Source organism: Gobio gobio, assembly GCF_949357685.1.
Source record: "Gobio gobio genome assembly, chromosome: 18".
Lineage (NCBI taxonomy): Eukaryota > Metazoa > Chordata > Actinopteri > Cypriniformes > Gobionidae > Gobio > Gobio gobio.
Window position 1 is genome coordinate 27963045 of NC_137111.1, and position 13776 is coordinate 27976820.

A 13776-nucleotide genomic window follows, 5' to 3' on the forward strand; every position below is an offset into this window, starting at 1 on the left:
TAAAAGTTTTCTATTTTAAATAAATGCAGTTTTTTTTAGTTTTCTATCCATCAAAGAAAATCCTGAAAAAAATCTACACATATATTTACCATCACAGGAATACATTTTAAAATATATTAAAATAGAAACACTTAATTTAAATTGTAATGATATTTCACAATATTACCGTTTTCACTGTATTTTTTGATCAAATAAATGCAGTTGTGGTGAGCATAAACATTTTTGAAAAATCTTACAGACCCCAAACTTTTGGATGGTAGTGTATATATATATATCAGCTATATATATATGTCAGCTCTTTAAAATTATTAGTCATATAAAGAACTTACCAGTCAAAGGCAGTGAGTTTGATACGTTCACACATTGATGGGAACTAAAAGGAAAGATTAAAAAGATATTGTGCTATTCACCCATTTTGTGTACTGTATGTTAGACTTCCACTGTTCTAAAAAGCATTATAGTTATTTTACATGGAAAATGTCACAATTGAATTGCTTGAATTTTATATGTATTCACTTTTATTAACGTAGTACCAGGTTATCACCCTTCCTACCTTAACCTGCATGTGAATCAGCTGATTCCACTCTGGATTGGCATTCTTCTCTACAATCTTTGTACATACCTTAAAAAAAGAAGCAAGTCATCACTATCCTTTACCAATCAGTCCAATTCTAAAACAATAAAGATCTATCCTTTTTTGTTTTTACCTTTTTGCCGGCAAAATTGACTTCTAGAAAAGGATCCACCAAATTTTTCTTTTCATCTGTTCCGCCAAATATGTGCTTTACCGTCTGGGCAAATGCATCATCCACTGAACATGACAAAAGTAGCATGTTACTTACTATGAGAATAGAAATGGCAGTATATAGAATTGCAGTGGTGTGTTGCTGTCATGATTACTCTGTGGCATGTCCTCAGCACGGTAGATTTTCAGACTCAGCGTAGCCCATCGTAAAGCGACTCCAGCTGGCAGCAGCAAGTTACTTTCAATGTCATCCTGTTCCTCACTGGCTTCACGCTTTTCCACCTGACCACCAATTTGATCAAAAAGTTAACTCAAACTCAGGTCGCCTGAGGTGCAACCGCAGTATATGTCAGACTCTTGGCTCTGACATGCCAGTTGTAAAACAGAGCTAACTGTTCCTGAAATTGCATGACAATTCTTTAAAATTTTCAGAGTGAACTTACCGGAATCTCATCTCCGGTGCCAACTATGAACATGCTGACTTTCAAGTAACCTCTGGCTCCAGAAATAGAGTCATCTGGGTCACTTAGCAGCAGCCACTTCCTCATAATTGCATGGCCTGTTAGGGACACACCACAGGTTATATAAAAAATAAAAAATAAACATTACACAAATATGAATATGTAATGTGTGACAAAGCTTAAACTGTTTAACCATTACACAAATAGTAATTGTGTTGCATAGCACAATATAACAGTTTGTAATCCAACAGCCAAACTCTTCACATACCAGGCTCATCATAGACATAGCCAACATCCAGCTGTTAAAACAGTGTTTGAAAGAGTTTGTAAGGACACATACTCAAACATCAAAGCATTTTTCAAAAATACTTGATATGGATTAGATATTATGATTATAACCAAGCCATGAGTAAATATTCAAATGACATTAGGATTGTGTGGATTATATGAAAGTGTACCTTAAACTCTCCCATAAGACTATCTGCTCTCAGGGAGTAGGCATTATACACCTAGAATTAAGAGAGAAATATATATATATATATATATATATATATATATATATATATATATATATATATATATATATATATATATATATATTATTAGACATACAATAAAAAAGCTGAAGCCATAGTCAATGAACTAGAAAAGAGTAAAGTGCAAACTCTCTCAGCAGCAATTTTAAAATGAGATTAAAATACGTATATTTATTTAATTAGATTTGCACAAGCAGACATGTTACTTGATCCTCATCCTGTGTTGATCCAGAAACAACATTGTTTTCAACCAATCAGAGTCCTTAGATTTGACCATTAGGCAAGGGTTGGTTGATAGAATGCTACTCAAGGAACATGTCTTCTTGTGTGTTGTCAAGACCCATCTTACCCGGATCATGATGCTCTCATCAAAAAGCTCAGAAGGCAGCATGTTGATATTGTAGAAGAAAATCTGTGGAAACAGCAATGTAAATCAAATCATATTCACAACACAGTAGACAAAAAAGTAAATATCACTAGCCATGACATGAGAAAAGAAACAGCACTTGTGGTTAAAGACGCCTCGACCGGACATTTGTGTGAAATTAATAGATTGTAGACTCACTGAGGCAAGTGTGAAAGCGACAGAAATATCAGGACAAGAAGAAGGAAGTGGGCCAAGAGGTTTTTAGCAAAAACAGGTGCAGAGTGAAGCTGAGCCGACAAATTCATGAAACAGTCCAGAGAAAGAAAGGTTTCTCTCTAGTCTAGGAAAAACAAGGTAATATGTGTTATTTTTTTTTTTACAGGAAGTCATATAGGATCAATGAAAACCAAAATACCTCATCAAAGAACGGATTGTTTCCTCTTCGAATCCTTGTTCTGTGTGTCTGTCCGCACACACTTACTTTGGTGACAGGTTTTATGTTATTGCCAGGTAACTGTCGACCCTCAATTATTCGAACACGTATCTAAGTGCAAATAATGTTAATGGATTAAAGCTCACCAACCTTTCAGATATGACACATTTAGCAATAAGAACACATACCTGGAAATCTTGGGGTTTATTGGCCAGAGTTTTTTGCCGCTTCCGAGTTGTACGAACCACCTTTTTTGAGTCTTTTTGTCCAGAGGGAGAAACTCCAGGTGCCCCTGGCTCGCCCACATCACCTGCATCTTCATCACTATCAACACCTTTCTCCTCTTCACCAACTAAAAGCAAAGACAACAGATATACAGTATATATATATATATATATATATATATATATATATATATATATATATATATATATATATATATATATATATATATATATATATATATATATATATATATATATATATATCCCTCTAGTACTGTCCATGTGTCTTTTAGTTTAATTTAGTTTGGTAATGTTTTTTTATTTAATATTAGTTTTTAAGGGAATTTTATTGTACTAAATTATATTTATGATAATGCAGTAGTTATTATCCATTTATTTATACTTTTTGAGCACAGACTTATGTTTGGATGACTTTTAAGATGACTTTTGCCATATTATTACTTAAGTGAAAAAAGAGATACAATTTTACATTTATTGTTATGAAAAGTGCACAAAAATACAATTTTCAATTTTAATATGAAATATATATTTTTCATATCATGTTTTACTCTTAAATTGAGAGAAAATCTAAAAAGCCATAAATCTTAACAAGCTCCAAATGTGCTCCAAATTTGAGGTTGATATCTCAAAAAATGAGCTTTCAGTAAGACTAGTATTGTTTGGGCGCAGTACCAAACGTTTCCAATAGATGAAATTTGTCTCCCATTCATTTCCAATGCGGTCATTTTGACCATAAACAATACAAGTGTGACAATTTTGTTCAGGACCATTTAACCTTTTCAATTCATGTACATGACTTTTTTGTGCTCCTACAGCAAGTGCCAAAACCTTTACCACGTTTCATACCGTACCGATGAAGAAGAAAAAACTAAACTTAACATTTTTCGGTCAAAAATGACCGAACAGCACCAGAGGGATATACATACATAAATAAATATATAAAAATAACACATAAAAACAATAAACATTAATATTATGTATTATTTAATAATTAATATATTAATACATATTCATAATATAATATCATATATAATAAATAAATATTTGGGTTAATTAAAGGGGTCATATTCTGTACTACGTATTTAGCCCCCCCCCCCCCCCCCCCCCATTCAGGTTTCATCCTCACTCAGACAGGATGTCTTTGCTACTGTACCTTTAAGACTTCTAGATATAAATGACTTTTGCTGACTTCAAATAACAAAGCCCTGCCAAGATGCTGAATACTGTATAGGTACTTTATATAATATTGTAATAATTTCTGAATTACTTAGTTTTTTAGTTCATTATTATTGTTAGGCACAAAGACTCAATGTAGCAGCGTCCTTTTTGTTTTTGGCTGATCCATTTTCTGTCTCTCATTTGCATCAATCATTTCCATACTGTATGTAAACACAAATACCTACAGTCTTCCTGCAGCTTTGTAGTGTAGTCTATCTCAACTGGTTCACAAAAGAAGAACAACATATGTAGGCCAGTAAGATGTAAGGATCAAAATAACCTGTATCTCCAGTGTGGGCATCTCCGATGTTCTGATCATTTGGGTTTGGGACGGTACTTGCAGGAGGCTCATAACCAATTGTTAAATTGATAGTTGCCTAAAGTAGTAAATGCAGAGAAATACAGTTAAAAGATTTTTCATAACTAGTTTTATTTTAGTCGATCCATACTGTAAAAAAAAAATTACCCCAATTTCCTGTTTCTTCTCATTAATGAGAGGAATGTTCTTGGATGGAAGAGATCTGGTCTGACCAGCAGCCAGTTCTTTAAGATAGACCTTTGCAGAACCAATAAATCTAGAAAGCAGAAGAGAACAATACTAATCAGGGAAGCAAACTTCATTTTCACACAAATTAGATATTGTGTTTATGCAACTCTGTACTTTTGTTGGTACTGTTGCATATAGAGTATATCATTACATTATGAAAACGTTCAAACACTGTTCCTTTGACGTTGTTTCACTACTTAAAATCAAAAATAGGGGGGATAACGTAGATTGCATTATTCGGTTTCACTTCAGCTTTTCTCAGTTAAAACTCTGAATAAGATCTCACAAAGACACCTGAAAGAGACCATTTGTAATTTTGCAATGGCTGGTGAATCGGTGAATCATTCTGGCACAGCAACAGGACTTATCTTGGGTGGGCTCAACCACCAAATTTCAACATGAGGCAAATGCGGATGTCTAGAATGAAACAGCATCCCTTTATTAATACATCCCTATTATAATTATGCCGCAACATTTATAAAACATGTCTGAATCTAAAATTCCTTCAAAAATTACTCAAATCTTGCAGTGGCGGTTTTTGTCTTTAACTAGAAATGATAATTTCTTTGTTTATGAATTACTCCAGTCTTCAGTGTCACATGATCTTTCAGAAATCATTCCAATATGCTGATATGGTGCTCAAGTAACATTTATTATTATCTTATTATTATCAATATTTCAAAAGGTTGTCCTGCTTGATATTGTTGTGTAAACAGAGATTTAAAAAAAATCTGTTTCCTTCAACAGCATTGATTTGAAATAGAAATCTTTTGTAAAATGATAAATGTCTTTACTGTCACTTTTAATCAATTTTAATGCATTCTTAATAAATACAAATATTAATTTGTTGCCTAAAGGCAACTTTTGAATGTAAGTGTAAATACAATTTTGCTGTGAGAGAGGCACTTATTGTAGCATTTTCTATAATACTGCTTCACTGTAAAGAATAATGTGCAATCATTTGTTGATGTCGAATGAATTGTGCTATAAACGTTAATAAAGTATGTCTACATTGTCCATGTCCCGTTTAACAACTGGCTGTTTTACAGAAGATCCAAAAGCGTATATATATATATATATATATATATATATATATATATATATATATATATATATATATATATGTTGTAAAGCACTGAGAAGGAAGCAGAGGGGGGGGGGGGAGGAAACATCTGGAAGCAATTACACTAGGCCAGGGACTTGTGTGCCAGGCAGAGGGGATAAATACAGCAACTTCAGAGGGGGGATGCATTAGAGCACAACTGTTCTGTAATGCCTGACTTTACTTACAACTTCTACAACTTCAGTGAAGACACACACAATGTTAAGTGAGTAAGAGTGTAATATAAATAGTTTACACCACAAGCATACACATTGGTAACAGGCGCACCCTGTCACGCATTCGCAGCTGATACATTCACCATGTGGACAAGACTCAACATCATATGAAGATTAACCTGCATGTTGTGTAATACATGGAATACATCTATCATGATCACAAAATAAACCATACAACAACAGGGTTATGGCCCTGTCAGAGTTTTTGATGACTGTACATTATCACTGGCATTAGCTTGTCTATTCTGGAACACAATTCTGGTATATTTAAAAACTAAATATTCAGTAAATGCAATCTCAACTGTTTCTTTTTTTTTTATGTCAAAAATATCTGCTGGCATTTCCTTTGTCAAACACTGCAGAAACGGACTTGACACAGGCCCAGACCAAAAGAGATGGGAAACTATGCACATGATTTACCTATGAGTCATGAATAATATATGATACTTCCTAAATTTCATCCAAATTAATTCCTCTACAAAAGCTATTTTAAATTCCTAAATAAGGCAAAAGGCCTTTGTGAATTAAAAAAAAGCATATTTCATCATTGCCTGTAAATACATCGGTGATTAAGGTAGTCTGCCAACAAGTTTTCACAAGTTTACTTTTTTCCAAATTTGTTGCTAGGTTACTCTCTAGCCTGTGGCAACAAATAATACAAACTCCAGCAAGTGTGGTGTGTATGAGACGTGTATGAGACTCTGCAAACTAAAAAAAAAAAAAAACGTCAAGGAGAAGTCAGCTGCATGACTCATGGAAAGTTCATTATCGTGGCAGACTTTGCAAAGTAAAACTTGCCACATGGAAGGAAAACTGCCTTCTGAACCAAACCAAATGTTCACTAGTTTAAAGTGTTAGTCCACCCAAAAATGAAAATTAGCCTATGATATACTCACCCTCAAGCCATCCTAGATGTATATGACATTCTTCTTTCAGACGAACACAATCAGAGTTATATTAAAAAATATCCTGGCTCTTCCAAGCGTTATGGCAGTGAATGTTGCTTCGTTTTTTAAGTCCTTAAAAGTACATCTATCCATCATAAAACTGCTCCACGCGGCTCCGGGGGGGCGTTTGTGTGAGAAAAATATCCATATTTAAAACTTTATAGACTAAATTAACTCTTCCGGCGGTCAGCGGTACGCGATTGACTTGCGCTAAAAGAGTAACCCTTGACCCTTGAACCCTTAACGCATGGGTATTGACCATAGATATACATAATAAAGGCTAGATGTCTCGTCCGCACTGCTGGCCAATGGAGGTCGACGTCCACCGCACCTGGCGGCCATCTTGTCACAGTCAGCTCGTTCACTCGTAACATTGCGTTTTAATGGTGCATGTACTTTTTAAATAACCATAACTTGCTCAATTTTCTACCAATTTTCAAACTGTTTGGTTTGTTATAAACGTCAGAGATGTAGTTATGACACTGCATACTTATGAATAATGATTCATAATTTGTTCAAGCATTCAGAATTCACATTTGTAAGAAACTAAACCATTTGAAAATCCGTCAAGATTTCAGCGAGATAAGAGTATTTGTGTTCGTGCAGATCACTCACCTTACATCAGGTACCACAGAGCCAGCCTGTGACAAGATGGCCGCCAGTGATGACGTTAGAGATTCCGCCGTAAGACATCTAGCCTTTATTATGTATATCTATGGTATTGACGAACGCAGAAGCGCAGAGTATAGAGCAAAACAAAACGTAGCGTCAGGGGTTACTCTTTTAGCGCAAGTTGACTCGTGTACCGCTGACCGCTGGAAACGAAGCAACATTCACTGCCATTATAAAGCTCGGAAGAGCCAGGACATTTTTTAATATAACTCTGATTGTATTTGTCTGAAAGAAGAATGCCATATACACCTAGGACGGCTTGAGGGTGAGTAAATCATGGGGTACTTTTAATTTTTGGGTGAACTAACCCTTTAAGACTGAGCTATAGAGGTTTGACTTTCACGTAAGGAAGCTTTTTAAAGGAATCATCTAAAGTGCTACTTTGACTGCTTGGATTCTCTCGCCTGCATAACACTGCAAGTTTAGACAAGGTAGTTAGGTGTGGCAGTGAAGTTTTAAAGGTGTTCATGTCTAGCTCTGCACTAACTAATCTTGCAAACCCATTACCAATACCAAAGTATTTATACAAAAGTACCCTTTCCACTTTCTCATACAAGACTCCTTTAGGTTTATAATTTACACTGCAGTGATTTCAACTACAATCATATGTACATACAGTAATGAGCACGTGTGAAATTATAGGCAGGGTAACCAAGCACGCCCACTCAGCCAATGTAAAACACCACCTTTGCCAACAGCAATGTAAAGCAATGATCTTTTCTTTGACCACACTTGCCATATTATGACTTATTAGTCTTATTATTAATACTCAAAGGCTCATGCAGGAAATCAGTGGTAAATGCACACATACTTGTCTTTTCCAATGGTTTCGTAATCTTTCACAACGACATCAATGAATGATGAAGAATCCAATGGAGAACCTTTCAAATCAAACTCGATGATCTGAAATGGCAAAATCAGATCTCGGTTATCCATATGACATAGCGTTAGTGTCCAAACAAAAGGGAAAAATATATATCTGGTACTGACCTCATTCCACACAGGATTTAATTCTTTGTCAATGGTTTTTGTTTTCTTTTTTTCACCTGAAATAAATTTTTAAAAAGCTGATGAGAAAACTGACCATTTTATGACCTTCCAAACTACATTAGTTATAATATTAACATATTGTAACATCCCCACAGTTCCTCAGAACATCATCACATTTATAAATATATTATATTTTTAATAGGACTATAATGATAAATATGCTTTATGCAGTAATACAGGTTAGGTTTGCACAAAAAACCCAAAAGATATTTTAGGTTGAAATAACAACTGCACATTTTCACTTTTACAGTGTAGGGAGCCAGGGAGGGACACGTTTTCCCTAATGATGGGTCATTCCAATCCCTTATAAGGAAATGTTCTGTTCTTTTACATGTAAACAAACATAAACACAAGATGACAACTACGATAAAATGTTAAATTGCTTTAGAAAACCTTATCTTATAAGTAGCCTATTTTTAAAAAGGCATCGACTTCATCTGCTCAACTTAAGTTATTTAACAATTGTCAGTTATAGTCAGTCAGTTATAGTCAGTTATAGTCAGTAAACTATGATTAAGTTTACATTTTAAACATAAAATACATAAAATAAAATACAAATAAACCTCTTGAGAGGAATAAAAAAAACGGCACATACCCTTAAAGATGATTGCTGCTATAGGATCTGGAATTCCAAGTGTCTTTTTAGGAATTCCTTTGGCGGATTCAACCACCACCTTCAACATGTTGGCAAATGTTGTGAATTAGCCTACTCTTGCACAGATGACATCGAGCTAATAGATGAACTTCATCAAGAGTAGAAACGGACCACAGGAAGCGCCAGTCAGACAGATGAGAAACGCTGATAGAGAGGAGGGACAAGTTACAGTCAGTTACAGGAACCTCAGATAACTTTTTTCCTCTTGACGTTAAAACGCATATTTTACTATAATTGTATTTAACTCGTTAGAATTAATATATTGTTTGCATTGAGGAGCTAGACGGAATATGGTAAAGTCAGAGTAGATCTGGTGGTGATGTGGCAGTGGGAGAAACCCCCCAACCCCAACTGGAAAAAATTAATTTAGCAGATGAACAGTGAAGATCCAAATCCACAAGAGCGAAATGTAAACAACATGCAGTTCTGCGACGCATACTTTTCTATAGCCTACGTTCTGTCTTTATATTATATATATTTACACACAAAGAAAATTCAACACATTTGAATAATTTACCTGTGCTCAGTGGCGGTTCTAGACCACGGTAACTATGGGGGCCAGGCAGGGGCCACTTGTGCTTTTAGGGGGCACACGTTAACATTTATCTTAACCAGTAGATAATTAGGTAGTTCACCTGAAAATTCTATCACCATTTACTCACCCCCATGTCGTTCCAAATAGGACTTTCTTATGTTGAACACATTTTATTTATAACTTATAACATTTATAACTTATTTATTTTATTAAACTGTTGTATAAGATCAGTAGGCCTATCGCATTTGCACTCATGCTATTCTGGGTAGAAAAACAGAACTTGTGTGATATTGCACTCGTTACTCATGTTATATTGCTTAGTCTATATCATGATGTAAATGTGAGGGCGTTTTCACACTGGCAGTTTAGTTTGAATAATTGGTAATGTGAAAGTTGTCATGCGGACCCGGGTGAGCTGAGCTCAGGGGAACTGAATTCGAGACTGCCTGAAGGAGGTAGTCTGAGCTCGGTTGCGCAAATTGCGCTCGAGCTGTGCTGCGATTCATGGGAATTTGAAAGCAACAAGCTAATACGACTAGCGGGCCAGTGGCGGACCACTGGAGGCAAAGTTGGCGGCCCACCGGGGGCCCGCTGGCATTTTGCTCATCGTTTTCCTAGCGGACCACCGGCGGCAGCCACCACTTTTCCGACAGTGGTCCGCTACCGAGCCGCTGGTTTATAATAAATGTTTTCTGGCCACCCACGGACGATCCACTGGTCATATGATTCACAACTGGGTAATTATAGTTAGATCCAATATAATAATATTTAATGCAATAATGAATCAAAAACAAAGTACACAACTGCTAATAACCATTGTATATGTATTTTTTTGGATAGAGGCAACACAAATGCGTAGCTAAACAAATGGAAATAAACATAAAATAACTATAAACATTATGATAGCCTATTCAAAATATGTACTTTTGTTAATATATATATATATATATATATATATATATATATATATATATATATATATATATATATATATATATATATATATATATATATATATATATATATATATATATATATATATATATATATAAACAGGATACATAAGACTGTATTATATATAAGATTAAGACTCGGGTGCGCAAGAAAAGTAACCTGCGCATGCATTTTATCAGATGACGGTGTATTTAGTTCAATACAACACATGTGTAAGGGATGATAGTGTTGATGATTTACCTTGGATACGAGTGAGAGGGAGCCTGCGGTGTATTCGCGGTGTAGAACGCGCTCTGACGCGGACCACAACAAACGTGCCCAGTGTAAAAACGCTCTGAGTCTAAAACTCAAACAGGGGCATTTCTGCCGCATATCTTGAATTTTATGGACATTCTGGCACTGAAATGGTTTGGTTAACGACATTCTAACAATACAGGTTTTGGAACAACACGAGGGTGAGTTACATTAGGTGTTTTTATTTTCTTTTAGGGGGAACTAACCCTTTATTTTATTCCCAGATTATTGAAAGTCTTTTATTTGGCCATGTACTGTATCACTCGATCTGCAGTCTCTACACGTGAAGTAAAATCATTTTCAAGTTCATTTATTTATTTGAAAAGTAATGTAGGCCTATCTGTAATATGATCATGCATGCTCAATTTATAAAAGTAAAACTAAACCATTTATTTTACATGTTTTGTAGCCTACCTGCTCTCTGTTAGCAGACTCTTCGCAAAGTTAGCATAGACATCAAAACAAACATCTAATACTCTATAAGCAACACTGGACAATTGGATAAAATAATATTATTTCTCGCTATATGTGAACAAGACTGAAATTACATTATTCTGTATCTTTTCTCGGGTATGCCTATCTCTGTCATATTCGCACATGAACGGTTCTTTCATTGCGTTGGTCATAATTTATCTTTGGCTGCATCTTCCTAATTCGGAATATGATCAAAGATTACATATGTGGACGTGTTCGGAGAAATTAGCCATTGAAAAAATATATTTTAACTACCAGTAAATGAACGAAATGACTGAATGGAATTCAAAGTCGTCAAGTCAGTAAAATTAATCTCCAGTAGCTATCACTGCTGCGTAAGGGTGCAGTTACATTCAACACAACGTGTATAAAGAGAGCTTATTTTATCTATAATCAAGAGCGTAGCAACCGCTATAGCCCGCGTTTTACAACTATTTGAGCGAATGCAGACTGAGTGACGAATCATTCATAAACAGACATCACTTGCGCGCCACAGCGCGCAGCCTCCTTGCTTCTCTGCATTGGTTATTGGTTATGACACAATAAAGTGCTCTTTTCATCACACACCGCCACAGCAAAAAACGCACATTGCAACCAGTTTCAGAACATTGTTTGGTGCGATGTGATTCCAAATTTACGGGGGCCAGAGGGGGGGCCAGGCTTGTTGACACGGGGGCACCGGCCCCCCTGGCCACCCCCCTAGAACCGCCACTGCCTGTGCTCAAGCTCCACCACGTGGTGGCATTTATTTACATCTATTCATTTAGGAGAAGCGTTTATCCAAATCGATTTAAAAGTGGTGGAAAAACACGACAATACTTTAATATGCTTAATCTGTGTTTTCAAATGTTCCATTAACCACAAAAGTTACACTACAAAGTTTTTCAGGGCGCGAATTTTCATCTTGCATCACTGGCGAAATCAAATCCACGTTTCCTTTAAATGGATACTTTACCCAAAAATGAATCATTTAGTACTCGCCCTCTCGACGTTCCATATGACTTTCTTTTGTGAAACATATATGTCTATTGGCTATAATGTGTGTGTGTACGTTTATCAACCTGAATGCAATGGGACTCGTGTCACCGTGGGTCCCCGTATAGAAAACAGTTTTTGTGAAAATGCAAAAATGCATAAAGTTTTGTATGATGGGTGGGTTTAGGGGTAGGGTTAGTGTAAGGGGATAGAATATACAGTTTGTACAGAATAAAAACCATTACGTCTTTGGGGAGTGCCCACAAATAGTGAACCGGGCATATGTGTGTGCGTGCGTGCGTGCGTGTGTGTGTGTGTGTGTGTGTGTGTAGTTCCTTCAACTACCAGACGATGGTGGTAAATGACAACTTAGCTACATAATAAATTAAAGGGTTCACCCAAATTAAAAATATGTCATCATTTACTCACCCTCATGTTGTTCCAAACCTGTATGAGTTTCTTTCTTTCGTTGAACACAAAAAATATATATTTTAAAGAATGTTGGTAACCAGACATTGACTTCCAAAGTATTTTTATTCTACTATGGAAGTCAATGGGGGCCGTCAACTGTCTGGTTACCAGCATTCTTTAAAATATCTTCTTTTGTTCATCAAGAGAAAGAAACTCATGCAGGGTTGGAGGGTAAGTAAGGTGAACTATCCCTTTAATAAACTCAATAACCCAGACAAAATTGTGTATTGTGCATTTGTGTCTCAAGGCAAATATTCTAAGCGTGTAAGTTTTAAAGCATTTGTTTTTACATTTTCTTCTAAATGTCCATGACATAACTTCTTGTGCAGAACAGATTCATAATAGAGTTGGACTGAATGCATGTCTGGCAATTTATTTGGTGTATTTAAGTGCTTCAAAAGCACGTGAATAGCTCCAGGGATAGATGGAATAGATACTGAGAGCAGAAGGCAATATATGATTACATGTCTATTCAACCATTTTAACCAAATGATGAAACAGGTCTCTTGTCAAACCAAAAAGCCCACTGCAGCTGCTGAGGGCAATATCCAGACACTAAAAACCTTTCACTCTCTCTCAATCGCTGTTGCTTCCTCTCCAGGGCATTATGAACACTTTTATCTCAGAGATAAACGGAAGAGTGCATCCTCTCCACATCTCTGTAACAAGTCTATAAAGACTGAGGGGGAAAGGTTCTTCACCCTGTAATACATTTAATGTCCTTAAAAAGCTTCAAATGGCCATACCACAATCAGGTTACTATGCGAATTAAATAGTTCTTATATATTGTATGATAAATTATATATTAAATGATAATAGATTATTTATATATATATATATATATTTATATATATATATA

The 13776-nt window shown here is 35.6% G+C and overlaps 1 protein-coding gene across 1 annotated transcript in view; it reads right to left on the reverse strand.

Moving 5' to 3' along the window:
* Positions 1–9344, reverse strand: part of myofl (myoferlin like) — a 33448-nt gene extending 24104 nt beyond the window's left edge. Inside the window, exons 1-15 of the mRNA XM_079843238.1 lie at positions 9155–9344; positions 8500–8555; positions 8321–8412; positions 4472–4580; positions 4286–4382; positions 2731–2894; positions 2525–2653; positions 2092–2154; positions 1665–1715; positions 1475–1505; positions 1189–1304; positions 901–1027; positions 708–811; positions 554–622; positions 330–373 (exon numbers count right to left, since the gene is read on the reverse strand). Of these exons, the coding sequence (XP_079699364.1) occupies positions 330–373; positions 554–622; positions 708–811; positions 901–1027; positions 1189–1304; positions 1475–1505; positions 1665–1715; positions 2092–2154; positions 2525–2653; positions 2731–2894; positions 4286–4382; positions 4472–4580; positions 8321–8412; positions 8500–8555; positions 9155–9242 (1340 nt within the window). The 5' untranslated portion in view covers positions 9243–9344. The remainder of the gene's footprint in view (positions 1–329; positions 374–553; positions 623–707; positions 812–900; positions 1028–1188; positions 1305–1474; positions 1506–1664; positions 1716–2091; positions 2155–2524; positions 2654–2730; positions 2895–4285; positions 4383–4471; positions 4581–8320; positions 8413–8499; positions 8556–9154) is intronic.
* Between the last annotated feature and the right edge of the window lie 4432 nt (positions 9345–13776).